This window comes from Nicotiana sylvestris, chromosome 3 (genome assembly GCF_000393655.2).
Source record: "Nicotiana sylvestris chromosome 3, ASM39365v2, whole genome shotgun sequence".
NCBI lineage: Eukaryota > Viridiplantae > Streptophyta > Magnoliopsida > Solanales > Solanaceae > Nicotiana > Nicotiana sylvestris.
The window spans coordinates 169,604,264-169,631,482 of record NC_091059.1 but is presented as its reverse complement, the minus strand read 5'-3'; the positions used below and the strand labels follow the sequence as shown (position 1 = coordinate 169,631,482).

Here is a 27,219-nt window from a genome sequence, read left to right as displayed (position 1 = left end):
ATTATATGTAAACAAGATAATATCAGTAGACCGACGAAAAAGAATATATATATATATAACAAACTTATGTATTTTGTACACACTACTGATTAGCTATTTCAACATAAATATTCAGATTTTGAGTTTAAAAATGTTTCACCCTGCCAACTCAAAAGGTCGTGTTAAATTCCTAAAGTTTGACCTTTAAAAAGTTCCATAACGGAAATTTATTTATACTGTTTGTCTACAAAATGTAATTGTATAGTTATAATACAACAAAATTCAGTGAAAAAATCCTAGCGGAACCTCTCCTGTCTTTTTCCCCCAAAAAATGCATAGTAAAAACAAGCTTCTGTAAAAGGCAGTATGCCACTTTGCCTCACTTACCATATTGTGGTTAGTTCATGCACTCTAGTATTTTTAAAAATTACTTCTTCTCATCCACAATAAGTGATCAATTATCTTTTTATTTTGGTCCAAATTAAATATACATTTATATAATCAAGAAAAAATTCAATTTATTTTAAATTACCCTTGTATACGTCTTTCTAAAAAGTTTTTCACTACTCACATTAAATTATGCACCAACATTTAATTAAGGGTAGTTTAGTCACACTAACTATTTTTGTCTAGAATTTAGTATTTCCTTAATGAGTGTATCCAAAGCAAATTAGTCACTTATTGTGGACCGGAAGGAGTACAATCTGATCGACTTTCTGCACCTTTAATTAAAAGACTCGATTCTATTATGAAAATAAAAAATTTCTAATAAGAAGCTATTTAAGGAATAAATGAACGTTACACGATGCAGATTTGGATCAATCGGAGCCCCAATACAAACACCGGACACGGAACGACCAAAAAAATTATACAGTTATAAAATTAGTGATCCTTTAATTTTTTTTTACAGAAATTATGGCAAAAGAATGAATATAGTAAAAACAGGGTGTCATTTTAAAGAGTGAGCTCCAAACCGAGATAAAACCCCTCACACACATATTACTACTCTCCCTTGCTCTGTCCCATTTTCTATCCTCTGTTTTTCTTTTTTGGCACAAAGAACAGAGGACAGAAACAATAACAAATACTCACACTACTAACACACAGCTAACTGCTACTATAAAAATTACTTCCTCTTCTGCTATAAATACCAAAGAGAAAACATTGAGAGAATAGAGAATCTCAACAGCTGTTTCTCTCTCCTCTCTCTTTTATCTCTCTTACCACAATGTTTCTATAGATCTTATATATGTGCTTTGAATATAGCAAAAAAAGAAAAAGAAAAATTTGATTAATGGCAGAGGCAAGTGGTAACATAGAGGTATTTCCATGGCTAAAAACCCTACCAGTAGCACCAGAGTATCACCCAACCCTAGAGGAATTTCAAGATCCCATTGCTTACATTTTCAAGATCGAAAAGGAAGCTTCAAAGTATGGAATTTGCAAAATTGTACCCCCAGTACCTGCACCTCCCAAAAAGACCGCTCTTGCTTACCTAAACCGGTCACTTTCAGCTCGGTCCGGTTCAAATGGGGGTCCAACATTCACCACTAGGCAGCAGCAGATCGGGTTTTGTCCAAGGAAACACCGACCCGTTAAGAAACCCGTTTGGCAGAGCGGAGAAAACTATACTGTTCAGGAATTTCAGGCTAAAGCTAAAGCCTTTGAGAAGAATTACTTGAAGAAGAATTTCAAGAAGGCTTTAACCTCACCCCTTGAAATTGAAACCCTTTATTGGAAAGCTACTGTGGATAAACCTTTCTCGGTTGAGTATGCAAATGACATGCCGGGTTCTGCATTTGCCCCTAAGAAGGTGGGAAATGCAGTTACTACCTTGGCTGATACAGAGTGGAATATGAGAGGGGTGTCAAGGGCAAAAGGGTCATTACTCAAGTTCATGAAAGAGGAGATTCCAGGGGTAACTTCACCTATGGTGTATTTAGCCATGATGTTTAGTTGGTTTGCTTGGCATGTGGAGGATCATGACTTGCATAGCTTGAATTACCTGCATATGGGTGCCGGGAAGACGTGGTACGGTGTGCCCAGGGATGCAGCTGTGGCTTTTGAGGAGGTGATCAGGGTTCATGGTTATGCTGGAGAAACTAATCCTCTTGGTGAGTCTTACTATTGATATTGCTCAAGTGATTTTGTCCTGTTTCCTGCTTAAATTATGGGAAACCAGCATAAGTCATTACCCTTATTTTGTTTAGTTGTTTGCAAGCAGTGAATTGTGCAACATTGAACTAAATATGGGGCCCCTATTATTCTATGAAGCAAACAGATATGCCCAACTCTGTCCCAAAAAACTTAAAGCTCTGTGTTACAATGTTCATGGATATTGCACAATTTGTGTTTGTATGTTGTTGGATAATCGCAGGTGTTGATATATATAATTGCCGTTAACAAATGTAGTATTCTGCAATAGGCTTGATCACTTTGTTTCTTTTTTATGAAGGACCTAATTTGATGTTAGATTAATTCTAGTTATATACTGATCTCCTTGTGATTTTGAAAGTTAAGGGGAGGCTTGGAGCAATGGTAAAGTTGTCTCATAGGTTCGAGCCGGGGAGTCAGTCCCCTTTAGGTGCATCCTTCCCTGTACCCTGCATGAACGCGGGATGTTTTGTCCACTAGGCTGCCCTTTTTCTTTGTGATTTCGGAAGTGGCTCATGGCTCTAAAATTGAGGAATATATACAAATATGAGAAGCCTAACTTGAGTGAAAATTGGATAGAGAGTTGGTGGCAGCTGGTACTAACCTGTACGTAACTCCTAGTGAATCACCCCACAAATGCTGATGGTGTACAGTTTTGAGACAGTGCTATGCTTTCTAAGGGAAATTACTGTAATCATTTTGAGAGGAAATTCCTGCCACTTGGAGCTTCTTGGTTGTCTGCATTAATGTAGTTAGGTCTCACTGATTTTGTCATTAACATGTGTAATAATGTGATTGTTACTGTGATGATGCATGTAAAGTAGAGCTGTCTTAGATGTATCTCTGCTTCAGACTGTGGAAATATGTTGGACTCGTTCATATTATGGACATTTATCCCGCCAAATCTTCTGCTGTGTCTCTTTAGACTTGGTGTTCTTGATATTTTGGCTTTGTTGGCATTCATATGGAACTGAGTCTTATGGAAAATGTTTAAGGGACTGTAAAGAGCCTCACAGTTACATGATTTAGGTAACAGTACCTACTAAAGATAACTACTTCAGGGCAGGAAGTTAAGGTGCTTAGAGGATTATGTCTCTTTAATGATACTTCTTCCTTGTTTAGTATAAGTTAACCTGCCTTCTTTCCTCTATATTTTTCCTCATCCCATCTAATTCTTGATTTGACTTTTAAGTCATAGAACTTCATAGTTTAGTTACTGCACATAGTGGCAATGCAATTCTAAAAAGCTTCAAAGTAGGAAATGAATTGCATGAAGTTTGAGAAGGGAGTATGCTACCTCTGACCTTCGAGCGAAACAACCGAGAGGCAGACAAGGCACTTTTAAGCTCTAAGCTATATACACTGCAGAGGCAGAAGCACATTTTTTCTACCATCTCTGTTTTTTTGAATACATATTTCTTGTCTTTTTAGAATACCTTAAAGAAAAAAAATACTTTATTTTATTTGGTGTCCATGCCCTCAATTACTGTGGCTAAAGTTCTTGAGAGCTTTTGGCAAGATTGGGCTTTTGTGTGTTATGTTAAAGTTGACAACAAGTAATAAGAACCACTTTCTGTCTTTTTATCCCTTCTGGCATCAATTCATCCTTGTTGCTGCAAGCTTACAGAGATATGACATTTTTAGACTATACACATCAGCTTTACAATGAATCACAACACACCATGAAGATATTCTGCTGTATATATGACTGTTTCTTTACCCTTAATTATTAAAAAAAAAAGAATATACTCTGTTGTTTCCAAGATAATATGTGCTAGTGGCCGCCAAACTTTGGTCATATCACTTCTCTTTTTTTATTCGTGTTGAAACTTTGGTCTTAATATCTGAAACCATTGCTTGCTCTCACTTTAATTGGCTGCATAGGGAAGATTGAGATTATTTTCTTTGACACTTGAATTTGATTACAGGCTTTGTTTTGAGCACAAACACATTTTTAACTAGTATACTCAGTGACCTTGAACTCCATAATTTTGCATTTTCTTTCAGTTACCTTTGCTACACTTGGGGAGAAGACCACAGTCATGTCACCTGAAGTACTGCTTAGTGCTGGTATTCCATGCTGCAGGTGAAATACTGATGTTTGCTTCTCTGTTTGTGTTATTGGTGGGTCTACACTTTAAACTTGTTTGCATGACCTCTGGAGTTTTAATCGCTTCTTGTTTTGTATACTTGGAGGATATCTTTTGTGAGCTTTTAAGCTAAAGTGGATTATGACAGAGAACTAAAGCGGAATAAGAGAGGCAATTATTGTCTTTTCTGCTGGAGAAAACATCTATCTGTGAACCCTTATAAAAAAGACATCTATCAGTGAACCATTACTTGACCTGGTATTGGGGGAAAATGATCAATAGTATTTCAACCATGGAGGGACTATAACTGTGTTAGATTGACATATTAAGGATTGCTTTAAAACCTTCTGATTGTTTTCAGAGTAAACGTTATCAGATGAACCTAGAGACACATCGTTTCTGTGGTTAATGCATGATAATATATCTCTGGCGGCAACACACCATTTCTAGTCCTGACTTTCCTATTTGAATTCAGGTTGGTGCAAAATGCCGGAGATTTTGTTATTACCTTTCCACGAGCCTATCACTCAGGGTTTAGTCACGGTAAGACAGTTTTTTTGGTTAGATGTAATTATGTCTTGGGATCTATTTGTTGCTCAGTAATTGTTGAAGGAAGAAGAATGACCAGAAAATGACAATTCTTGGGCTTTCTACAATTTTAAAATTTAGGATTTAATTGCGGGGAGGCTTCTAACATTGCTACTCCTGGGTGGTTGATAGTTGCAAAAGACGCTGCCATCCGTAGAGCATCAATTAATTGTCCTCCAATGGTGTCACATTTCCAGTTGCTTTATGATCTAGCACTTTCACTCTGTTCAAGGTTTGTTCTCTTGCTATAGGTAATTTTTTATTATTTTTAAAACCATTCCTGGATTATTGAAACCTTAGGGTAAATTGTATTAGACTGCCTATAGAAAAAGCAAAAAGAAAAACAGATTACTAGTATAAAGACATCCCATTTATCAAGCCTTTTGAACTAGTCTATCGCCATATTTGAGTTGTGGAGCTGAATTTTCCTTATTGCATCTGCTGTATAAGATGTATCAGTATAGACAATACGATCTACACTTCAAGATGCAGGGAAGTATTATTCCTGTAAACTCATAGGATGTGTAGTGTCTGATAAATAAGCATTTATCAATATAGTTCCATTCATTCATGCACCAAGTCTTTGCTGGAGATTGTCTGCTTAAGCACGTTAGTTCTAGCTACCTGAAGCCTGCTTTATCATCCCTTCTATTTCCTCTCTCCATGATCTGTTTGCGAAGAAGGATGTTTCCTCCTGAATCCTGTACGAACTCAAAACTTCAATTGAAGTAGTTTCACTATGGATGTGTCTTGACAATTCGTTAAAATACGTTTGACCCTTTAAAGCTTGTTAGACCATCATGAAAGATTAGGAATTGATTGCAATATTTTATGGTTTTGACCTTTTATTTCCTTAGTTTTAACTGTGACATTGTATCGCCATGTTTATTCTATGAGACCATATATTAATTGTTCCTAAGTCCTAACATTGGCAAGGAAATTGGACCCATGTAGCAAAGCTGACAAATACAGCTTTGATCATTCACCGATCCTTGTTTTCTGCTTTAGCAAATGACAGTGGTTAAGATCTTGAATAGCCAACCCAGTGATAGTTTCAGGTTTTGTGCAGTAGTTGCTGCATCTTAATTCTTACATTCAGATTCTTTCTGAGGTTACCAGATTTAAGCGTGTTCTCCCACTCTTACTGGATTACATTTCTTGTGATTGCTGCTAGTTCTTTCCTCAGTATAATCTCCTATAGCTTGGAGGAGGGAACCATGAATAGACTGCATCCTTCCTGATAATTCATCTTTGTATATACCGTCTTAGATTGAAGTGGATAGATAGTAAATTTTGCATCCCTGTAACTGAAGAGAGTCACACGGGCTGATTATATATCATTGATTGAACCGCTTCTTTGCATGCTTGTATGGTGGGTTTAAAACTATTGAATATGTTTAACAATCTATTTGGAGCATCCTCTATGTTAGGTAAGGGTCTCTCTGTTGGTTTCTTTAGCTTCTTTAATCTTCTACTGCAGAGTACCAAAGAACACTAGAATAGAACCAAGGAGTTCTCGCCTAAAGGACAAGAAGAAGAGTGAAGGAGATATGTTGGTCAAAGAACTATTTGTTGAGGATTTGAACTGTAACAATTATCTTCTTCATATTCTTGGAGAAGGATCACCTGTTGTACTTCTCCCTCAACACTATTCAGGGATTTCTATTGGCTCCAATTCAGTAGCTGGGTCCCAGTTAAAGGTAAACTCCAGGTTCCCCAGCATATCCAGTCCAGATCATGAGGTGAAGAGTAAAACAGATTCCGCATCTGATGCTCTCATGCTAGGCAGGAAACAGCGGATGAAACAATTGGCAAGTGTCTCTTTGGAGAAGGGAAAGCACTCGTCTTGGCATGCTGGTAACAGACTGCCAGAATCTGGCAGAGATGAGGCTGAATCCTCTCCAGAGACCGAAAGGGGGAACCTGGACCCTGCAAGAGGACTGACTTACAGATGTGATACGCTGTCAGAGCATGGACTTTTTTCTTGTGTAACTTGTGGGATCCTATGTTATACGTGTGTGGCCATAATTCAACCAACAGAAGCAGCTGCCCACCACTTGATGTCATCTGATTATCGCAACTTCAATGACTGGACAGGAAATGTAGGTGGCGTAACTGCTACCAGTAGGGACGATGCTGCAGAATCAGATTCCAGTTCAGGTATCTTCTTCATGAAATGATCTGTGCAATATCTAATATTATAAATCCTGTCTTTTTCTTTTTACTTGCATATTTGGTTTGCGGGGCAAGTTATAGTTGAACTTTATAAGTTGATTGCAGGATGGTTAGTTAAAAGGGCTCCAGGTGGCTTGATTGATGTCTCGATAGAGTCGTCTGATCGAATTCGGAAATTGAATAATGAAAGAGTAGGAGTGCTTTCAAGTACCAAAGCACGCAAAGAAACTTCTTCCCTCAGCCTGTTGGCTTTAAATTATGCTAATTCTTCAGACTCTGATGAAGATGAGGTTGAAGCAAATATTCCTGTTGAAGCTTGTGAAAGCAGACATATGGATTTTGAGGATGAGGTTTCTCTACGAGTTATTGATCCTTATGCAAACCACAGACAAAGAAGAGCTGTATCTGATGGTAGAAACTGTCAAAGTCTTGATAATTCCATTCACTTGGAGAGTGAAAATCCCCCGCCGGGGGAGTCAAATACCTTGCCAGATAGGTCGAGGCATCAACTAAGATCCCATCAAGTTGGTGCAAATTGTATCCCGTTTTCCCATAGAGGGGAAATAGCAAATAGCGATCGTGTTGCTCCATTTGATAATGGGCCTATGCAATTTACTTCAACATCTGATGAAGACTCTTTCAGAATACATGTATTCTGCCTCCAGCATGCTGTACAAATAGAAGAACAGCTCCGACAAGTTGGTGGAGTACATATTTCTCTTCTTTGTCATCCAGGTGAGCTCTAAATTCTTTTTTTTTCTTTTTTTCTTGGGTACTCTTGCCGCTACAAGCTCTTACATGTCTTCTCTTCACTGTTATATTTAAAGTCCTCTTTCAATTGCTTTCTCTCTTTCAAACTTTTCCTTTCATAATCATGTTGATCTAAGGCAAGGCTATCATAGTTCATCTAGGAGAAAAGCGGAGTTTTGATCTAGTTTCTTCATTTTAATTTAATCTCCATTGGAGGTTGCACCTGAGTGCAACCTGTTATATCAGATTACTGATTTGCATTAGCTTTTTCCATCAAGATGAAGTGAAACTGCTACTATTCTCTAGGAAAGAAAAGGTTACAGATAACCTTTATTTTGGGTATTTGAGAAACATAAGAGAATATGTGATTATATTGATGTTTTTTAAGTGGTATATCATTGTACACTGGCACCATAAAAGGTAAGATTGGACGTTAAACAGTTCTTTATGTACTCATGTAGCTATAGTGTTGGCGTCACCCAATTATTCTGATCTTCTGGTTCAGCCACTTAGTATGATTCTTTTGCATATCCTTGACACATGTTGAAATATTAGCAGACTATCCCAAGCTAGAAGCTCAAGCTAAAAAAATGGCCGAAGAGCTGGGGAGAGATCATTTCTGGAGAGAGATTTCATTCCGCGAGGCCACTAAAGAAGATGAGGAAATGATACAATCAGCTTTGGAAGTTGAAGAGGCCATACATGGCAATGGAGACTGGACTGTGAAATTAGACATCAACCTCTTCTACAGTGCCAACCTAAGCCGCTCTCCGCTATACAGTAAACAGATGCCTTGTAACTTCATCATCTACAATGCATTTGGTCGTAGTTCTCCAGATGAAAAATCAGAGTATACTGGGACTGGCAGGGGGTCAGGGAAGCAGAAGAGAGCAGTTGTTGCTGGGAAATGGTGTGGGAAAGTTTGGATGTCTAGTCAGGTTCATCCTCTACTTGCTGAGAGGAGGGATACTGATGAAGAACAACAACAGAACAACAATATCATCTCTACCCGGGTTAAGCCTGAGGTGAAGTCTGAGAGGCCATGTGAAATGACTCCAACTGGTAAAACTGTTGCCAGAACTGGTAAAAAGAGGAAGAGTAGAGTAGAAAATAAAAGGAATTCTAAATTACTAATAGCAGATGATTCTTCAGTTAGTGATGTCCCTCAGCAGCAACGAAAAACTAATCTTAGGAGTAAGAGGATTAAATATGAGACTCCTGAACCTAAAGAGGAGGATGTTGATAAGAAGAAGAGAATTGGCTCACCCATTAATGATGATCCGGATGGTGGGCCTAGCACCCGTCTGAGGAAAAGGATGCTAAAACCGAGCAAAGAGTCATTGGTTAAGTCCAGACCAGCTCCAATAAAGCAGCAGAATGAAAGCAAGAAAGCAGAGAAAGGTTCTAAGGTCAAAATTCCTTCCGCTAATAGCAATTCAAAGGAAGATCCAGTAATGAAGGCTAATACTAGTAAAAAGATGAAGGATAAGGAAGGAGAATATCATTGTGACTTGGAAGGGTGCAGTATGAGTTTTAGCACAAAGCAGGAGCTTTCATTGCATAAAAAGAACGTATGTCCAGTCGAAGGGTGCAAAAAGAAGTTCTTCTCACACAAGTATTTGGTACAGCATCGACGGGTTCATATGGACGACCGTCCTCTGAAATGCCCTTGGAAAGGCTGCAAGATGACGTTTAAGTGGGCATGGGCTCGAACTGAACACATAAGAGTTCATACAGGTGCACGTCCTTATGTTTGTACTGAGTCCGGCTGTGGTCAGACATTTCGTTTTGTGTCAGATTTCAGTCGTCATAAGCGGAAGACAGGTCACATTTCGAAGAAGGGAAGAGGTTGACCAAAAGCGGAAATTGTAATTTGACATGACTGATGGAACTGTTGTTCAATTAACAGACATAGGAGTAGGTCTAGAATCAAAGTCTCCTTTTGTAATTCTCTCTTGGAACCAGATAATTCTCCTCAATCAGGGGTACCTCATTGGTCCCATTCATTGATTTGAAGTAGTTCAATTGCTTCAATCTTGTAAGAATTATCTCCAAAATCAAGTAATTTAACATTTGAAATTGAAATCCGGAAGTGGATTCTTCTTTTCCCCCATTTTCACTTGTTCAGTTGCTGCAGCATTGGACTCTTGTTATGTTCTTATTGTATGTGAGTTTACTCTGCGGTCAAATAGAGGACTGTTTGGGTCACAACACAGTATGTATATGTATATGTTTTATGTAAGTCTGTATGTATATTTATACACGTATGTATATGTATACACATATATATAATACTTAAAGGAAAAAAGGAATAAGCCGTGCAATATGTGCAAAAATGCTTTTCTTGCCGGTTACCTCTTTAAAAGTAGTTTTCGACCTCTTAGGGGTTGTTTGTATGATGGATAAACAAAAATAATTTTGGAATAAAAATTTTGGTATCACCTTATCTGTTGTTCGGTTACCTATCCCAGGATTAAAAATAGTACTGCCCTACTTGGATTACTTATACTACGTGCCAAAGGGTGGAATAGTAATCTCAGGATAAGTTATACTAGGATAAAAGAGTAAAATTGACAATATCCAGGATTAATATAACATACCAAACAATTAATAAGAAATAATACGAGGATAACTAATCTTGGCATAACTAATCACAGTTATTATCATGGCATAACTAATCGCAATATAACTTTTTTTCAAACCTAAAACTCCTTAAAGTAGTTGAAGAATCTTTTTTCTTTTCAAAAATTTGATATCATGTGAAGAGTGCCACAAAACAACTTTTTGCACTTTGTGCTACTGTCAAATCTCTTCTCATATGTCTATTCGTCTTGCCTCGAATGGTGGCACCTAGGCCTAGGGAATGAATAGCATTGTAAAACATTTTGTATACAATATATATTATTATTGAAAATAAAATCCATTGTTATTCTGGAAACAAGTTAGAATTAGTATAAGTATTCCGTTCCTAAAAAGAAGAAGAAGAAGGTATCACTTATTTGGGAAACTTGAAACTTGATGATTTCTATGCAAAATTATTTAGTATTATTTTAACACAAAGGTCAGCATTAAAAGTGGCATTTTAAGTAATTAGACGAATGGTATAATAATTGCCCCGTTATTTTCGATATGGACATGGTGAAATTAAAATTTCCATAAATAGGCGGAGTGAACGTTCTCAAAGAGGAATTTTTTTCAATCATTTGGTAGCATTTAAGATCTTGAATTAACAGTCTAAAATTATGAAATTCTAAAAGAAGTTCTTAATTTATTATACATGAAAAAGTACCTTTGACTTTTTATACGCGAAAAAAAATCCAAATGGTCCCAAGCGGTTGGTGTACTGTGGTCTTTAATATACCAATGAACATGAATAATTACATTTTGTATCCAGCAACATAAATAGTTCCTTTAGCATGTAGAATGAGGACATTTTTTTTGGAGCTACAGTAAATATGGAATAAGCAAACATTGAATAAAAAACTCTGGATGTCAATTGAGTAAAATTTTCGACAGCAGAAATTGGTCGCTAGCAAATGAAAATTTGACATGTCAAATAAGTTCAGAATAAGTGTTAGACGTTTCATTGAATTTTACAAAATATATATATAAAAAAGTTCACTCAAAAAAGTCTTGTATTTATCCTCCTAACAAAAACATGGATAAGTGCAACATATATATAATGTATGAACAATGTTGCTTGGTTTTGTTGAATTCATAGCTTAAACTCTATATCAGCCACTATTTTAAAATTTAAACTCTAGTAAAGTGGAAGAAAGATTAGAAGTAAAATAACAAATTGCTATTATTACAAGTGAACAAAAATTAGAAGAGCTTTAAGACACTGAAAATAAAATTTTAAATTATAAAACCAAACTCTTTTCGTTATCAAAAAATAAGAAAAGCCTATGTTCTTTTTTTTTTCTTTCTTAAAAAGAACTTTTAATACTAGTACTAGTATAGTAAGTAGCATTTATATAAAAAAAATGGTGGATTTTAACCAATAAATTCCAATGAAAAATATACATTAAAGTTAATAGGTATCCGGTACAATAAGTATATAATTCGAATATACGTCGCCTAAATCTTGGTAACTAGAGTTAATTAATACCTAACAATCGGAAGTTAATGGTTACTCAGTATAATAATCAGCAACCGACTCGAAAACCATCATCATAACAAAAAACCTATATGATTCAGACATAAATTATTTTCTTTTAACATTTCTCTTCCAACTCCACGCAAAAAGGAAAAAGAAGAGGAAAGAAAAGGAGAAAAAAGATATTGAAAAAAACTCAAAAAAGAAAACGAAAAGAGTATAAATGCGTGACGTACTAACTAATGGCAGTGGTCCCAAATCCCAATCGCTATTTATTTTGACTCATTTAGCCACTGTCCCATTCAGCACACTTCACTTTACTGAATTTGCTCAAATTAGGGTTTTTACTGATTGAGATGTAGAGGAACCTACAATGGAAGAAGCAATTGAACAACAACAAATTCAAAATCAAAATCAAAATCAATCCCCAAAACACACTCAAGAGGAGTTAGGGTTTGAGTCCCAAACTCCCCAAACGTCGTTGTTACCTTCCGATCTCAATATCCAAAACCCTAATCAAAATCAACCAAACGAAAATGATGATGAAGATGAGATGGCGATGCAAATCATATGCGAAGATCTTCGTGATCTGGTCTTGAACCAGGCCTTAGATAAAGAGAGAGAAAAAGAAGATCTTCACCACCTTGATCCTGAAGAAAATGGAAAAATCAATGAAAACGAGGTTGAAAATGTTGAAGGGAATGATGATGGATGGGGGGATGTTGGCGAATATGGTGATTATCATTATGATGAGGAAAATAGGAGCGGAAGTGTTAATGGGAATGACAATGAGAATGATGGGGAAAAGGAGAATGGCTATGAAGGGGATTCTAAGGAAGGAGGAGGGTTTAATGCAAATAATAGGATTAAGAAAAAATTTATTTACCCTTTAAGACCTGATGCTCAGGATTGTCCTTATTTTATGAAAACAGGCGTGTGTAAATTTGGGTTCAATTGCAAGTTTAATCACCCTTCCAGAAGAAAATACCAGGTAATTTTTTTGATGGATTCGGAGTTGATCCTACTTTTTTTAAAAAATTATTTACAAGTAATTTTCTACGCTCATTCGTTTTTTGGTTGATCGGGTGAATTTATTGTTTGTTTGCAACTGTAAGGGATATGGTATGTATGAATCTTAGTGCCAGTGCATAATGGTATAATATATCTTTGTTGTTTTATGTGTTTAAGTTACAGAGAATATTAGAATTTCTTTTGCTGTGATGAAGTAGTGGGGGATTGGAGGTAGGAGTTAACTGATTGCTAGGTTTTACTATATTACTGACACTTGCAGATCAAAGTAATACTTTTTTGTTGACATTTTTGCTAATGAATGATTAGGATGGTAATTCATTGGTTTTAGGGAGGTTGCTTGAATCCTGGTGTGGTCTTTATTGCATTTGTTGTTTTTATAGTTGGTTCTAAAGTAAAGTTTTGCTGATGTTACTATGTTAGACTCTTTTGCCAATTCTTCAGCAGGGGACAAAGGAGAAGGGAAAGCAAAGGGAAGAAAGCCAGGAAAGGCCAGGGCAGATTGAATGCAAGGTTGTGGAATTTATCTTTGCTAGCAATCCGGCCAGAAAATACAAATCTTTGGTTATTCTGTGCTTGCTCTTTTATGAATAGTTTGATTTGATCGATGGCACATAACATAAATTTAAACACTAGACCTGGGTAGTCGGCATGGTCCTGCCATTACTTTTGATATTTGGCAGCATGACTGATATGACCTGTCCATAGTTGATTTAGTAAAATATTTTGGCTTAGATCAGCTATGGTGCATACCCCATGATTAGGGTTAACATATATAAAATCAAAGCCTCACTTTAATGATGTCAAATCTAGTTAAATTGTATAAGTGCAATGCAATTGCTTTAGATAACAATGTATATTACAACACGAAATATTTAATTAATTAGCATTATGGCATCAAATGGAGAATGACTGTAGTGAAGTTCTCTCTGTTTGTTTATTAGAATTGACTCATAGCTTCTCCTTCTTTATGGTTTCCTTTCCATTGTTTTGCAGCTTGGTTAAAGTATTCAAGAACTTTTTTGTGTGGCAAAATAATGTAGCAACACATAAGAGGGGGATAATTTAACTTAACAAAAAGAGGGAGATAATATAGTGCAAGATGTAAGTAATGGCAGCAATTAGAAAATGAAAGTCCTGATTAGGTGTTTTACAAATTATTGATGTGTATGAAATGGTTTTTACTCCCTATGTCCTGTTTTATGTGGCTGTGTTCCATTGCACATGGAGTTTAAGAAACAAATAAAGGTTTCTGACACAAGCAAAATATATGCAAGTACCAAAATTGTCCTTACTATCAACAATAAAATGAGAGGTGGTGAGAGTTCTACATGTTTTTTCTAATTTCTCTCATAAAAGGTGAACATTAGGGTAAAATGGAGATGATAAGACTAAAGAGTTTTCCAAATACAGAAGCGTGCAATCTTTTTGAGGCAGAATATAAAGAAAGTGTGGTAAAGAAGTGTGGCAATCATAAAGGTTGAATACTTGCCAATTTGTCCTTAATTCAATTAATTGGAAAAAAAAGGACTCTGGGACCAATGTTCACTCAGTGAATATTTGGTGAGTGAAGATTAACATTGAAAGTTGACACATTTCTGATATTCAATTGTTTGGAAGATGTTCCCATGTGTTATCCAAGTTCCACTTGTGGTATTCTATATTGATACTTGATAGGTTTTAGCAGAGTAATGAGATTAAAACATGGAGTTGCAAACAACTTCAGGGAGCTAGCTGGAATTGGAGAACAGGATGCCATGTCCAGTAGATTCCTTCCTCCTTTAAGCTACTTGAGAACTATTTAATAATTTGGTCTAGGGAGGTGTTTGATAGAGTCAAAAGTGAAGTTGAGGGGGTTGATGAACGGAATTGGAGAGTTGAAAAGAAAAGGAAGGGTTTGTAAGGAGTGAAGTAGAGGGGCAAGGAGAACTTGTTAATATGATGATTACTCAAGTGATCAGTTGCAGACAAGAATCAAGGTTGTTACAGTTGAAAAAGAAGATAATAACAGAATTCTTTCACCAATTTGCTATTGTTGACTGGATGGTAAATTTGTGAATACAATGGGGGAGAGGGGTTTTTGGGGGGCGGGGGAAGGATAAGAGTTCAAGGGGAGGTAGGAGGGGCTATTAAGGGATTCTTTACATTTGTATAAGGATGATGCGGTTTTGGAGGGAAAGATTACAGGGAATTGATTTTAGTGACGTAGGAAGCGAGATGTGGTTGGGGAGGAAGTTTTGGTCGAAGGATATGGGAGACTGTCAGGCAGTCATAAGTTGTGTGGGAGACAAAGCCTCATGTCCGGATGGCTTCACAACAACATTCTTTTATGTATTTTATAACAGAATGAATGAGAACATTGTCAATGAGCTAAACTAAATTATATCCTCTCTACAAGCTCGAGAGGAGTCTTAGTTAATTCGTTAGTGTGATGAATTGAAGAAGACTGAATGTCAAGGGTTCGAGACATATGAGTCCGATGGAAGACTATTAAAATGTGTGTAGTCCTCTATTCTGGTAAATATCCAGAAAGAAAGTCCAATGGAAGACTATAAGCTTTTTCAAAGAAGGCACTCCCTTTAAATTTGAGGAATTACTAGAGGTCAACATATGTCATCTGAAAATGCTTTTGCTGAAGGAGGATTAGATATTGGATACGACTTTGCTTTGTCCCTTGTGATTGATTTTAGCACTAGTGTGGTTCTCTTCCCGCTTCCGCTGTGTCATTAGCATCAATATGATCTTTTCATAACTTAGTCATGTCATGATCTTCTACTTAGTAATGTCATGCTATAGAGTGACTGACGATGTGGTTATTAGTACTTGGGATAATTGACTTTGCTGGCTTCAAGGGGAGGAGGTGTTGACCACAGACTGGAGGTTTGGAGGTAGATTCTTGAGTCTTAAAGGTTTCAAGCTGAGCATGACCAAGACAGAGTATATGGAGTACAAGTTAAACGAAGTTACCCAGGAAGCAGACATGGGTGTGGGCTTGATACACAGGTCATCGAGAGAAAGTTTCAAGTACCTTGGATATATGATACAAGGTAATGAGGAGATTGATGGGGGATGTCACGCACCGTATCGGAGTAGGATGGTTGAAGTGGAGGCTCGCTTTCGGTGTCTTGTGTGATAAGAATGTGCCGCTGAGACTTAAAGGTAAGTTCTACTAGGTAGTAGTTAGACCGACTATGCTGTATGGAGCAGAGTGTTGGCCTGTCAAGAACTCTCATGTCCAGAAGATGAATTAGCTGAGATGAGGATGTTAAGGTGGATGTTTGGGCATACCGGATTAGATAAGATTCTGAATGAAGTTATTCAGGATAAGATGGGAGTGACCCTGTGGAGGATAAGTTGTGGGAGGCGAGGTTGAGATGATTCGGGCATAATAAGAGGAGAAGCATAGAAGCCCCAGTTAGAAGGTGCGAGAGGTTAACCTTAGTGGGTATCAAGAGGGATAGAGGTAGGCCTAAGAAGTCTTGGAGAGAGGTGATTAAGCGGGACATGGCGTGGCTAGAGCTGACTGAGGACATGACCCTAGATAGGAGGGTGTGGAGGTCGAAAATTAGGGTAGAAGGCTAGTAGGTAGTTGAGCGCTTCTCTGTGTCTTACTCAGTTCGCTAGCATTAGTGTTAGTGTGATATCTTTTTATAGATTGCTATTTACTACCTAGAGTTTTATTGCTTTCTTGGCTTCGGTCTTATTTTTATCTTGTTGTTATTCTTGCTTGTTGTCATTACTTTTTTCATCCGTTCTCCAACCGAGGGTCTATCGGAAACGGACTCTCTGCCCTTCCACAGTAGGGGTAAGGCTGCGTACATCTTATCTTCCCCAAACTCCACTTGTGGGAAATTACTGGGTTTGTTGTTATTGTTGTTGGCTTCATTAGGTCGCGTTGACTTTGGAAGCTCAATGACTTTCTTGGCCAACAACTCGTCGAGAATCGGGGGATGTCAGAATTGCTAGTGAGTTAGTGGATTACATGATAACAATAACTAGTAACAAAATCTACTTTAGCATAAATTTAAAAAGCAACATGTTGATTTCTACTTTTTGCCATCTGTAACTGCGTCTTTAAGTTGGAACGCTAAAAGGAAGATTCCTGCCTTTGTCCTTAGTTGGAGAGGTTTGTTATTCCCTTTTCTTTTGTTAGGGGAATTTGTTGATATTCTTTGTATTTAGAACCTCACCTATTTCTCACTGCTAGTAGATTTGGCCAGGGCAGTGAGCCGATTATGAAGTTTCTTCTGCTTTTGCTCAATACAGGAAAAAAATCGATTATGAAGTTTAAGTTTGCCAGAGTAGTGATTGCTTAAGTAGGTAATATTTTGGAATATCCAATCAAAGGTACTATATGGTGGAGAGAATGCTTCTTTTATGAGGAACTATTTAAATTCCAACATTCAGATTGTAGTACTTTTGCTGAGCAATAATTTGATACACGTAAAATCAAAAAATACTGCTCAATTCTTCTCTTTGCTGCATTTTTTAAGTGCAGGAACTTAATATTTCGTTCTATGCACTATTCTTAAATTTCGTCTTGGCTATATCTTGAGATGGGAGTGAAACATGACTGTATATCTTTTTTTGTACAAGGAAATGTGACCATATGTCATGTAGAAGCTATCAGTAAAACCTTGACTATCTTGATATGTCTACATATGAAGCCTTTGCCGCATGATGTGATTGAAATTGACTTTTAATTGATGATTCATTGGTTAACAATAACGAGAAGAGCTTTATCAAGAACAATGATGAGAACAGCTTTATCAGAAACAATGATGAGAACACTGCCTGTTAAAGTATTTAGTTGTTGGTATAATTATTCCTTTTCTTTGTTATTTTCTGAATGATATACTGTTTTTGTGATGACTTTTAAGCGTTGGTAATGTTGCTTTAAAGAATTTTCTTCATTTCTTTTTGTCGATTTTTAGTTGTGTGATAAGTAATTAATGTTTGTGTACAATACCCGAATAAGCCTCTTGCAGAAATGCAAGGTAAGGCTGCGTACGATAGACCCTTGTGGTCCGGCCCTTCCTCGACCCCGCGCATAGCGGGAGCTTTGTGCAGCGGGCTGCCTTGCCCTTTTTTTACAATACCCGAATAACTTTGATCTTTTAATTACCTATGTCTTGCATTCCATTTTTTGTTCTGTGCAGTACTACCTGACATCAGGGGGTTGCAAGTATGGAAAAGCTTGTAAATTCAATCATAGTAGGGAAAAAGGTTCCATCTCACCTATTGCGGAGTTCAACTTTCTTGGCCTGCCTATTCGACCGGTATTACTTCTTTCCACTGTTTTAGAAGTTTGGGAATCTGAGAATTTTTCTCGAGGGATCATATGTGCTGATCTTCATTTCAGGGGGAGAAGGAGTGCCCTTACTATATGCGTACTGGCTCTTGCAAGTATGGGTCCAACTGTAGGTTTCATCATCCTGATCCTACCACTGTGGCTGGAGCTGATCGTTCTTCTGGATATAATAACGGTGGAGCTGTTCCCGTACAAGCTGCCTCCCATCCAGCTGCATCTTCTTGGTCTTCGCCAAGAGCATTGAATGACACAGCTCCTTACGTACCAATGATGTATCCACCAACCCAAGGCATTCCTTCTCCAAATACCGAATGGAATGGGTATCAGGTAGTCCATAACGAAGTTTAATATTTATCTGTTGTATGTTATATGATGCGTGCTCTGTTTTGTAAGGTTTTCTGCTTTTTTGTATACTATTGGTATGCACGTGCTTGTTGGCCTTTGATAAAATTTTATTACCTTGTCAAAAAATGGTGTGTTCTGAAAATTGGAGTTATCAGGTCGCTAGTGCATCTTAATCCTTTTGACCTTCTTTTGGAGTTATCTGAAGCAGGTACTTCAATCCATGCTAGTAATAATATGGTTTTAATGTCTACTTATGTAGATAGTGGTGGAAATTTACCTGTATATTTTAGCCTTATCATGTGAGAACTATACTTGTTCAAGTTTATATGGCGTGGCACTCATCCTTGGGAAGGAAGTTGCTGGTTATTGGACAGTATGATAAACGCTAAATAAAATAGATAAGTATACAGTACATTCTGAACTTTTGGGGTCTTCCATATTATTTATTAAGCTCTATGGCTTTGACTGCTGACTTTGTAGCAAGACACCTTTACTGCCTGCGCTTACTTGTTTCTATGTTTTTGCTGATTGAGGCCCCGGTCTATCCAACAGCAGAGAAGAGACTACCTACTCCTCCAGCATTTGGTATGAACAATCCAGCAACCAAGACCAATTACTATCCACGGCCTCTACAGCCACTGCTGGTTGAAGAATATCCTGAACGTCCCGGTCAACCTGATTGCAGTTACTTCATTAAAACTGGAGACTGTAAATACAAATTTAACTGCAAATTTCACCATCCAAAGTCTCGAGTATCAAAAGCAAACTCAAGTACTCTTAATGAGAAGGGCCTGCCGCTAAGACCTGTACGTTTTTCTTCTGTCTGGATCTTAAATTTATTTAATGTTTCTTCCTAGAATTTTTAGCTTTTGACATTTAGGTCAATAAATTGCTCTATAAGTGATTCATTACCTCCTAGTTGAGCTGTATGCTCTCTCTTATTTGTATATTGTGCATTACTCATTGCATGCTCTGCTTATACTTTGGTTTCTCATATGTTTTTTTATTTTTTTTATTTTTATTTTCAAATTATAGGATCAAACTGTCTGCTCATTCTACAGCCGTTATGGGATATGCAAGTTTGGCCCTGCTTGTAAGTTTGATCATCCAGAAAATTATGTTGGATCTGGTTCATCTACCGAGTATGGCTTTGATCAGCCTCAGCAATCACAGATGTCTCTAGGATGGCAAGGACGGGAACTGGAAGTGGATCGCTGATACAGCAGTCTGTATAAGTAATTTTGGGATCCAGTTTCATCTAGAGTTTAGAATTCACACCATATGCCAATGGTTGATCTTCTGAGACTTGAAACTCCATCAACATGAGTATAAGTTCTCTGATCTGCTTAAAGGACAGCATGATAATCTCTCATGTTTCATGTTGTTTAAAGCGCAAGCAAAATAGGATACTGTAAATTATTTATAGGGCGTTTTGTTTTAGATTAAATGAAGATATTTGGATACTGATGCTGCCTATTACTAGGATGTTTGCGATTTCAGCAAAGGGGATGATTTCAACAAAGGGGATGATCGGGTTATTTAGCATGTTTTCCCCTTTGAATAGAGCTTTAAATCTTTTACTTTTGATTTTCGTGTTGATTTTTTCGGTTGGTTAAAATTATTTTCAGAAATCTTTTCCGTGTTCGTGGCTCCCAGGGAGGCTAAGACGGGGCAATGCTTAAATTTTTGACGTGGCCATAGGTTTCCTTTTCTATTCTCATTTACCTCTAAAAATAGATGTGAGGGCACACTACGTTAGATAGGATCAGAAATGATGTTATTCGCAACAAGGTGGGTGTGGGACCCAATTGGGGACAAGATGCAGAAAGCAAGGGTTAGGTGGTGGTTTGGACATGTGAGGAGGAGGAGCACAAATGCGCCGATGAGGAGGTGTGAGGTTGACATTGGAGGGCGTACGAAGAGGTAGAGGTAGGCCGAAGAAGAGGTGGGGAGAGGGCGATTAGGCAAGACATGACGCAGCTTCAGCCGACCAAGGATATCACCCTTGATAGGAAGGTGTGGAGGTCGAGGATTAGAGTAGTAGGGTAGGTGGTAGATTGTTAATACCAATAGGATTAGTGCACACTCTCGCATTTTGTTGGTAGTGCGTTTTTATGAATATCCATCGTTTTCTTTTATTTTGATCATCTTATTATCATGTTGTTTTTATGCCACTTTTACATGGCTTTTTGGCGTTGTCCCTCATTGTCTATCTTTTTAATTAATGTGGTGCTTATGTTTTTCTGAGTCGAGGGTCTATTGAAAACAACCTCTCTATTTTTATAAGGTACGGGTAAAATATAATTGAAGCTCATGTCTATTGGAAACAACCTTTGAGAGTAGGATATTCTGGGCTAAAATATAATTGAAGCTTATTTCAAATTGGTTGAAAGTAAAGGGGACGTATGTAATATGTACCAGCGTAGAGAATATTTGAAAGTACTTATCTATTTTGTATACAAAAACAAGGGTGATATCCAAAATTGCAATAATTATCAGGGTATCAAGCTGCTTAGCCACATTATGAAAGTCTGGGAGAGAGTGGTAGAGCTAAGGGTGAGGAGGAGTGTGTTTATTTCCAAGAACTAGTTTGGATTTATGCTGGGCATTCGACTACAGTAACAAGATTGATGGAGCAGGTATAGGAAGAGAAAAAGGACTTACATATGGTGTTCATCGACTTAGAAAAGGCGTACGATAAAGTTCTGAGAGAGGTTTTTTGGAGATGTTTGGAGGTTAGAGGTGTACATGTTGATTACGTTAGGTTGATTAAGGACATATATGATGGAACAAAGACTCGAGTGAGGACGGTGGATGGGGACTCGGACCATTTTCCGATTATGATGGGTTGCATCAAGGTCAACACTCAACCCTTTTTTGTTTGCTTTGGCGATGGATGTACTGACGTGCGCATCCAAGGGGAAGTGTCGTGGTACATGTTATTTTTAGACCAACGATATTCTACAAAGTGATGGTCAGACCAACGATGTTGTATGGGACAAAGTGTTGGCCAGTCAAGATCGCTCATGTCTAGAAGATGAAGGTAGCAAATATGAGGATATTGAAATGGATGTGCGGGCACACCAAGCTAGATAAGATCAGAAATGAGGTTATTCGCGACAAGGTGAGTGTGGCCCCTATTGAGGACAAGATGCGAGAAGCGCGACTTAGGTGGTTTGGTCATGTGAGGAGGAGGAGCACAGATGCCCAGGTGAGGAGGTGTAAGAGGTTGACATTCGAGGGCTTACAGAGAGGTAGAGGTAGGCCAAAGAAAAGGTGGGAAGAGGTGATTAGGCAAGATATGACACATTTTCAGCTGACCGAGGACATGACCCTTGATAGGAAGACATGTAGGTCGAGGATTAGGGTTGTAGAGTAGGTAGTCTAGGGTATTTATAGTAGTAGTATTGACACGCAATCTCGCTTTCTGTTGGTAGTAGTTTTTTATGACTAACCGTTGTTTTCTTTCATTGTTGATCACCTTACTATCTTGTTGTTCTTTATTCTGCTTTTATATGATTTTTTGTTACTGCCTCTTCTTGTCTATATTTTCGTTAATGTGGTGCTTATGCTTTCCTGAGCCGAGAGTCTATTAGAAATAGGGATGGCAATGGGGCGCGGCGGGTGCGGGGCAGGGTTTGTGCGGGGCGGGGTGGGGCGGGTTTACTCTTATACGGGTGCGGGGCGGGGCGCGGCGAGGTGGGGCGAGTTAAAACAATTTTAAAGTTTTTTAATGCGGGGCGGGGCGGGTTGCGGGTTTAATGCGGGTTCAACGCGGGGCAACTTTGAATTTTATCAAAGTTGAAATTAATCTTTCTTAACACTTTTACTGCTAATTAATTATGTTTTTAGTAAATCTGCATAATGGCATTCCTTTCATGTTTAATATATTTGCACTTAATATTAGTATAACATAATATTAAGAGCATCAGAAACCAAGAAAGAGAAAGAAACAAATGAGCGTTCCTAGGCATTTTTGTTAGCTTACGAGATGATATTTGGGTTCATATACAGACAGCCACAGATACGGTAAAAATTGCACGGGGCGCCCTATTTGGTCGCCCCCATTTAACCTATACCCATTTTTTAGTCGCCTTATTTGTACCCACTTTTAACTTAGAATATGGAATTTGAAAGGTCAATCTTCCTCCCCCAAAAATAGAAACTTCAGCAGTATATACTCAAGGATTTTAAAAACTTCAGCTCTGGAGATGAAGTTCGCCAGTTACAAACAAAAACTTCAGCTCTAGAGCTGAAGTTCGCCAGTTACAAAACAAAAACTTCAGCTCTAGAACTGAAGTTTGCCAGTTACAAAATAAAAACTTCAGCTCTAGAGCTGAACTTCAGGCCCGACTACTAGAATGCTGAAGTTTTGCGTGATTGCCTTTGCTACTTCAGCCCCGTATGCTGGAGTTATACGAAAAAGCGGGTACGCTTGCAATTTGTTTTGCAAAGCGGACACAAGTTAAAACGTAACACATAAAGCGGGTATATATGCAAATACCCCCAGATACGTTGCGTATCTTTCTATTATTAAAGTTGCATCATACGCATGGTTGAAAACTTGTTAAATTAAACTTAGATATAATAATAAAAAAGATAATTAATTTAGACATATATTATTAAAGAAAACACAAAAAAAATTAAGTGGGGCGGGGCGGGTTGAAAATTGAAAAATTAAATATGCGGCGCGGGGCGGGTTGAAATTTTTGTGAGTTTTGCCAAACCCGCCCCGCCCCATTGCCATCCTTAATTGGAAATAACCTCTCTATTTCTCACAAGGTAGGGGTAAGGTCTGCGTACACACTACCTTCCCCACACCCCACATTGTGAAATAATACTGAGTATGTTATTTTTGTTGTATCTATTTCGTAGATAATTCTATTATTACTTACCTCAACAAAAAAACAAATAACAACTGTTACCATCTGATTAGATTACACTTATTTATTCTGTTACCTTAATTTATTACGTTTTATTTTCACACATTAATCTCTTTTCACATCTATTATAATAAAGCTAAAATTGGAAAAAAATCAATTATTTTATTTTTCTAAATTATGTATTCTGAAACATATGTTTTAAGTAAACACGTATGGACATTATTAGCATTGAGTAACTTTTTTGGAGGAAAACTACACAAGATGCCTACGTCGGCCATTTATATTACTTGTTTCTACCCATTTCTAAAATAATTACATAAACTTCTTAAACGATCAAAATAAATTACCCGCCTGCTTACAATCCGTCCCTTAAGCCACGAGACTCATTTATAGATATTTAATAGGTTATTTAATTCTCTTGTCCTCTTGTTTGTTATTAAATTCAAAGGATTCATAGTTAAATCCTTATATAACCACCAACTGCCACGTAACTTTTCTTGACCCCTATCCCTTTTCTTTTGCTAACTAACCTTTTATTTAATTTACATGTAGGTTAGGTTCTTCACTCATCAACTTGTAACTTAACATATCCCAAGGTTATTTCATTTGTTACACTCATATAATGTCATATATATGAGATTTAGCTATATTATATTCTCAAATTAAAATTAGCCCAAAATAATTATAAAAATTTGCAGGGCAGACAAGTCAGATTTCAATGAAGTATCAAGGCAAAAGTAATATCAGTTTACAATATACTGCAACAGTATATCGTAATAATCGGAGAAGAACACAGTTACCTAATAGTATATCGCTACAATATACAATATACTATAGGAGTATATAGTTATACTGCAACAGTATACTATTATAGTATACAATATATTGTTATAGTATACTGTAATAATATGCAATATACTGTAACAGTATGCTGTAATAATATACAATATACTATAATAATATACTTATTACCCGTAAATTCACTTACTTTTTCCCTTTTAATTTGCTTTAAGCTTTTACCCAGCGTGAGGGACAAATTGAAAATGCAAAAAAATAAATAAAATATTATAGTATGCTATATAATGTAACGATATACTCTTACAATTAGATCTTTTTAGAATTTTTTGAAATTTTTATTGACAACTGATATTATTTTAGTTTAATAATTGAATTAAAAAATTTTAAACTCTTTGCGTACAGTTGTATACCCTGTTGGTATAACTATATGCTATACTGGTATCATATGTTAATTAATATTTTTTGGTTGTATTAGCTACATTTAATTGGTACACAATTTGATTTTTCTTTAGTAATAATATAAAAAAAGAATAATAAAAAATAGTGAAAACAGTAAATGAAATTAGATTATGAAGAGAAAAAGAATATAAAAAAAAGAAGTTAAATGAAATTAGAAAAGGAAAAATGAAAAAAGAAGAAGAAGAAAACGAGAAAAAAGAAAAGGAGAAAAAAAGAAGAAGAAGAAAAGAAGCATAGAAATAAAAAAAATTGGAGAATAAAGAAAAAATTCCCCACAAAAACTACTATTGGTAAGAAATGTAATTAGTTTATGAATAGAAAAACAAATGGGTAGACAAGGGTAAATAATTTTATTTTTGTGGGTAACTGTGTCAAAACTCCAACTTTTTGGGCAAAAATACATAAGTATCCAGATGGTAAAAATAGCACGATATAGCCAGTTTTCGGACTGGTCATTCAAAAATAGCCAGCGTTTACCAAGTCAATGAAAAATAGCCACTATTTTGCTGCAACAGAGACTGGTCCAACATAATATACTGGAGTTCGGTGCACATATGTATGAACTCTGTCATATTATGCTGGACCAGTATACTTTGCTGGCTCCAGTATAATATACTGAAAATTGGAGCCTCGGTGCTCTAAACTCCAGTATATTATGCTAGACCGGTATACTTGCTGGAACTCCAGCATATCATACTGGAGTTCAAGAATTAGTATGCTGGAGTTCCAGCATACTTATTCTGGAACTCCAGTATAATATGCTGGAGTTCAAGTATATTTATGCTGGAACTCCAGCATAATATACTGGCGTATTTTTCGGGTCTTGAACAGTGTTTTCGCTCAGATTTATCTTTACATGAAAATTGACTAAATTTCGATTACTTTTGAAACTGGGCTATATTTGAACGACTAATTGTAAATCTGTAAAAATAGCACGGTATAACCAGTTTTCGGACGGGTCATTCAAAATAGCCTGCTTTTACCAAGTTAATGAAAAATAACCACTATTTTGCTGTAACAGAGACCGATCCAACATAATATACTGGAGTTCGGTGCACCTGTGTATGAACTCCAACATATTATGCTGGACCGGTATACTTGCTGGAACTCCAGTATATTATGCTGAAGTTCTAGTGTACTTATGTTGGAACTCCATCATATTATGCTGGAGTTCCAGCATACTTATCTTGGAACTCCAGTATAATATGTTGGAGTTCAAGTATACTTATGATGGAACTCCAGCATAATATACTGGCGTATTTTCCGGGTTTTGAACAGTGTTTTCGCTCAAATTTATCTTTACATAAAAAGTGGCTAAATTTCGATTACTTTTGAAATTAGGCTATTTTTGAACGACCAATTGTAAATCTGGCTATTTTTGAATTTTTGGCTATTTTTGAATTTCCCCCTATGGCCCAAGCCCCCCTTAGAGATTTTTTGTGGATGATAATAATATTACACAAGCAAAATTTCTAAAGTGTATTTAGTACCCACTATTTTTGACTCGCGTGCTTACACATTTTTTTGCTACCAGATTATTTATTAAATTGCCACATGTTCAAATTTTATTTAAAAAAAAGGGTCACAACCCCTTCTTCTCCATCTTCATACTCTGAACTCACTGCTCCAATTTGTGGTGTAGATAAAGGATGTGGCATTGAAAGCATCAAGAGCATATAAGCAAGGTACTCCATGTTCACTCTGCATCCGACGACTCAATGGAAGAATGTTGTGAGGGAAAGGGAAATCGAGCGGGGAAATTACGCCGATGTCGGCGTTACAAGTGACCGGCGAGTTGAACCGGTGGTGATCTTTGAAGAAAGCAAGCCTAAAGAGTGGGTGGGTCAGGTTGAGCCGGTCGTGTTGACTTCATTGGAGAAACCTAACCAGTCACGCAATTCCGTCAACTTTTGATTGAATTTCCTCCTCGATTTGGTTTTGCATCTGTAATTTTAACTTGAATGGGAGCAAAGATTTCAAAAAGTTGTCTTATAGCTTACTGGCCATATTTGATGCTAAAGAATATTTTGGTAGAATGTTCTTGGTTGTCTCTATTTTTAAAACATGCTCTATAATGGTGTTGCATGTATGAATTGAATAAGACGAGGGTATATTTGTAATTTTATATTTTTATCTTTTCTACTATATTTGAAGTGGGAGTGCACTAGGTGAAGCTGACAGGTCTTCATCGACATGCCTGCTTCAACTTTTATGTTTTTGCCCTTAGTTTTCAGTATTATTACATTTGTTGCCATCGAAGAATTTAGTAAACAAAACAACTTTTTGAGGCATTTTCAAAGCCCACTTTACAGCTATAAAATTTACATGTTTTGCATCTTTTAAGTCTAACTTGCTGTATTAATAACACAACACGTGGACTTTAACTTTTGACAACTGGGAGTTAGTAGAAGAGGGCAGCTCTATGAAATTTCATCGGAATTTACTTAGCTCCATCATCTCTTCTCCTCTCTATCTTCTGTTGAGTTTTCTCCGTGAGCCTTTGCTGGATTTCTCAATAACAATACGACTGGTGAGAATTTCTCTACTGTTCTTCTTTAC

The 27,219-nt window shown here is 36.9% G+C and overlaps 3 protein-coding genes across 6 annotated transcripts in view; all 3 read left to right on the top strand.

Moving 5' to 3' along the window:
- The first annotated feature begins 982 nt into the window (after positions 1–982).
- LOC104238434 (lysine-specific demethylase REF6) lies at positions 983–9,849 on the top strand. Its single transcript, XM_009792782.2, has 7 exons — positions 983–2,093; positions 4,141–4,219; positions 4,699–4,766; positions 4,893–5,043; positions 6,292–6,971; positions 7,092–7,721; positions 8,295–9,849. The coding sequence occupies exons 1-7, from the start codon at positions 1,274–1,276 to the stop codon at positions 9,587–9,589; spliced, it is 3,723 nt and encodes a 1,240-aa protein (XP_009791084.1). The 5' UTR covers positions 983–1,273; the 3' UTR covers positions 9,590–9,849.
- Positions 9,850–12,097: 2,248 nt separating this feature from the next.
- LOC104238435 (zinc finger CCCH domain-containing protein 67) lies at positions 12,098–20,107 on the top strand. Of its 4 annotated transcripts, none has more exons than XM_009792786.2 (6): positions 12,098–12,826; positions 13,312–13,377; positions 18,024–18,143; positions 18,227–18,502; positions 19,054–19,326; positions 19,556–20,107. In XM_009792786.2, exons 1-6 carry the CDS (start codon positions 12,209–12,211, stop codon positions 19,736–19,738), a joined length of 1,536 nt encoding a protein of 511 aa, XP_009791088.1. In that variant the 5' UTR covers positions 12,098–12,208; the 3' UTR covers positions 19,739–20,107. The 4 variants fall into 4 exon arrangements, with proteins under 4 accessions (XP_009791088.1, XP_009791087.1, XP_009791086.1 ...); XM_009792785.2 differs by having other exon boundaries at positions 13,309–13,377; XM_009792784.2 differs by having other exon boundaries at positions 13,288–13,377.
- Positions 20,108–27,033: 6,926 nt separating this feature from the next.
- Positions 27,034–27,219, top strand: part of LOC104238437 (uncharacterized) — a 38,727-nt gene continuing 38,541 nt past the window's right edge. The window contains exon 1 of the mRNA XM_070171165.1: positions 27,034–27,190. Coding sequence (XP_070027266.1) covers positions 27,083–27,190 — 108 coding nt within the window. The 5' untranslated portion in view covers positions 27,034–27,082. The remainder of the gene's footprint in view (positions 27,191–27,219) is intronic.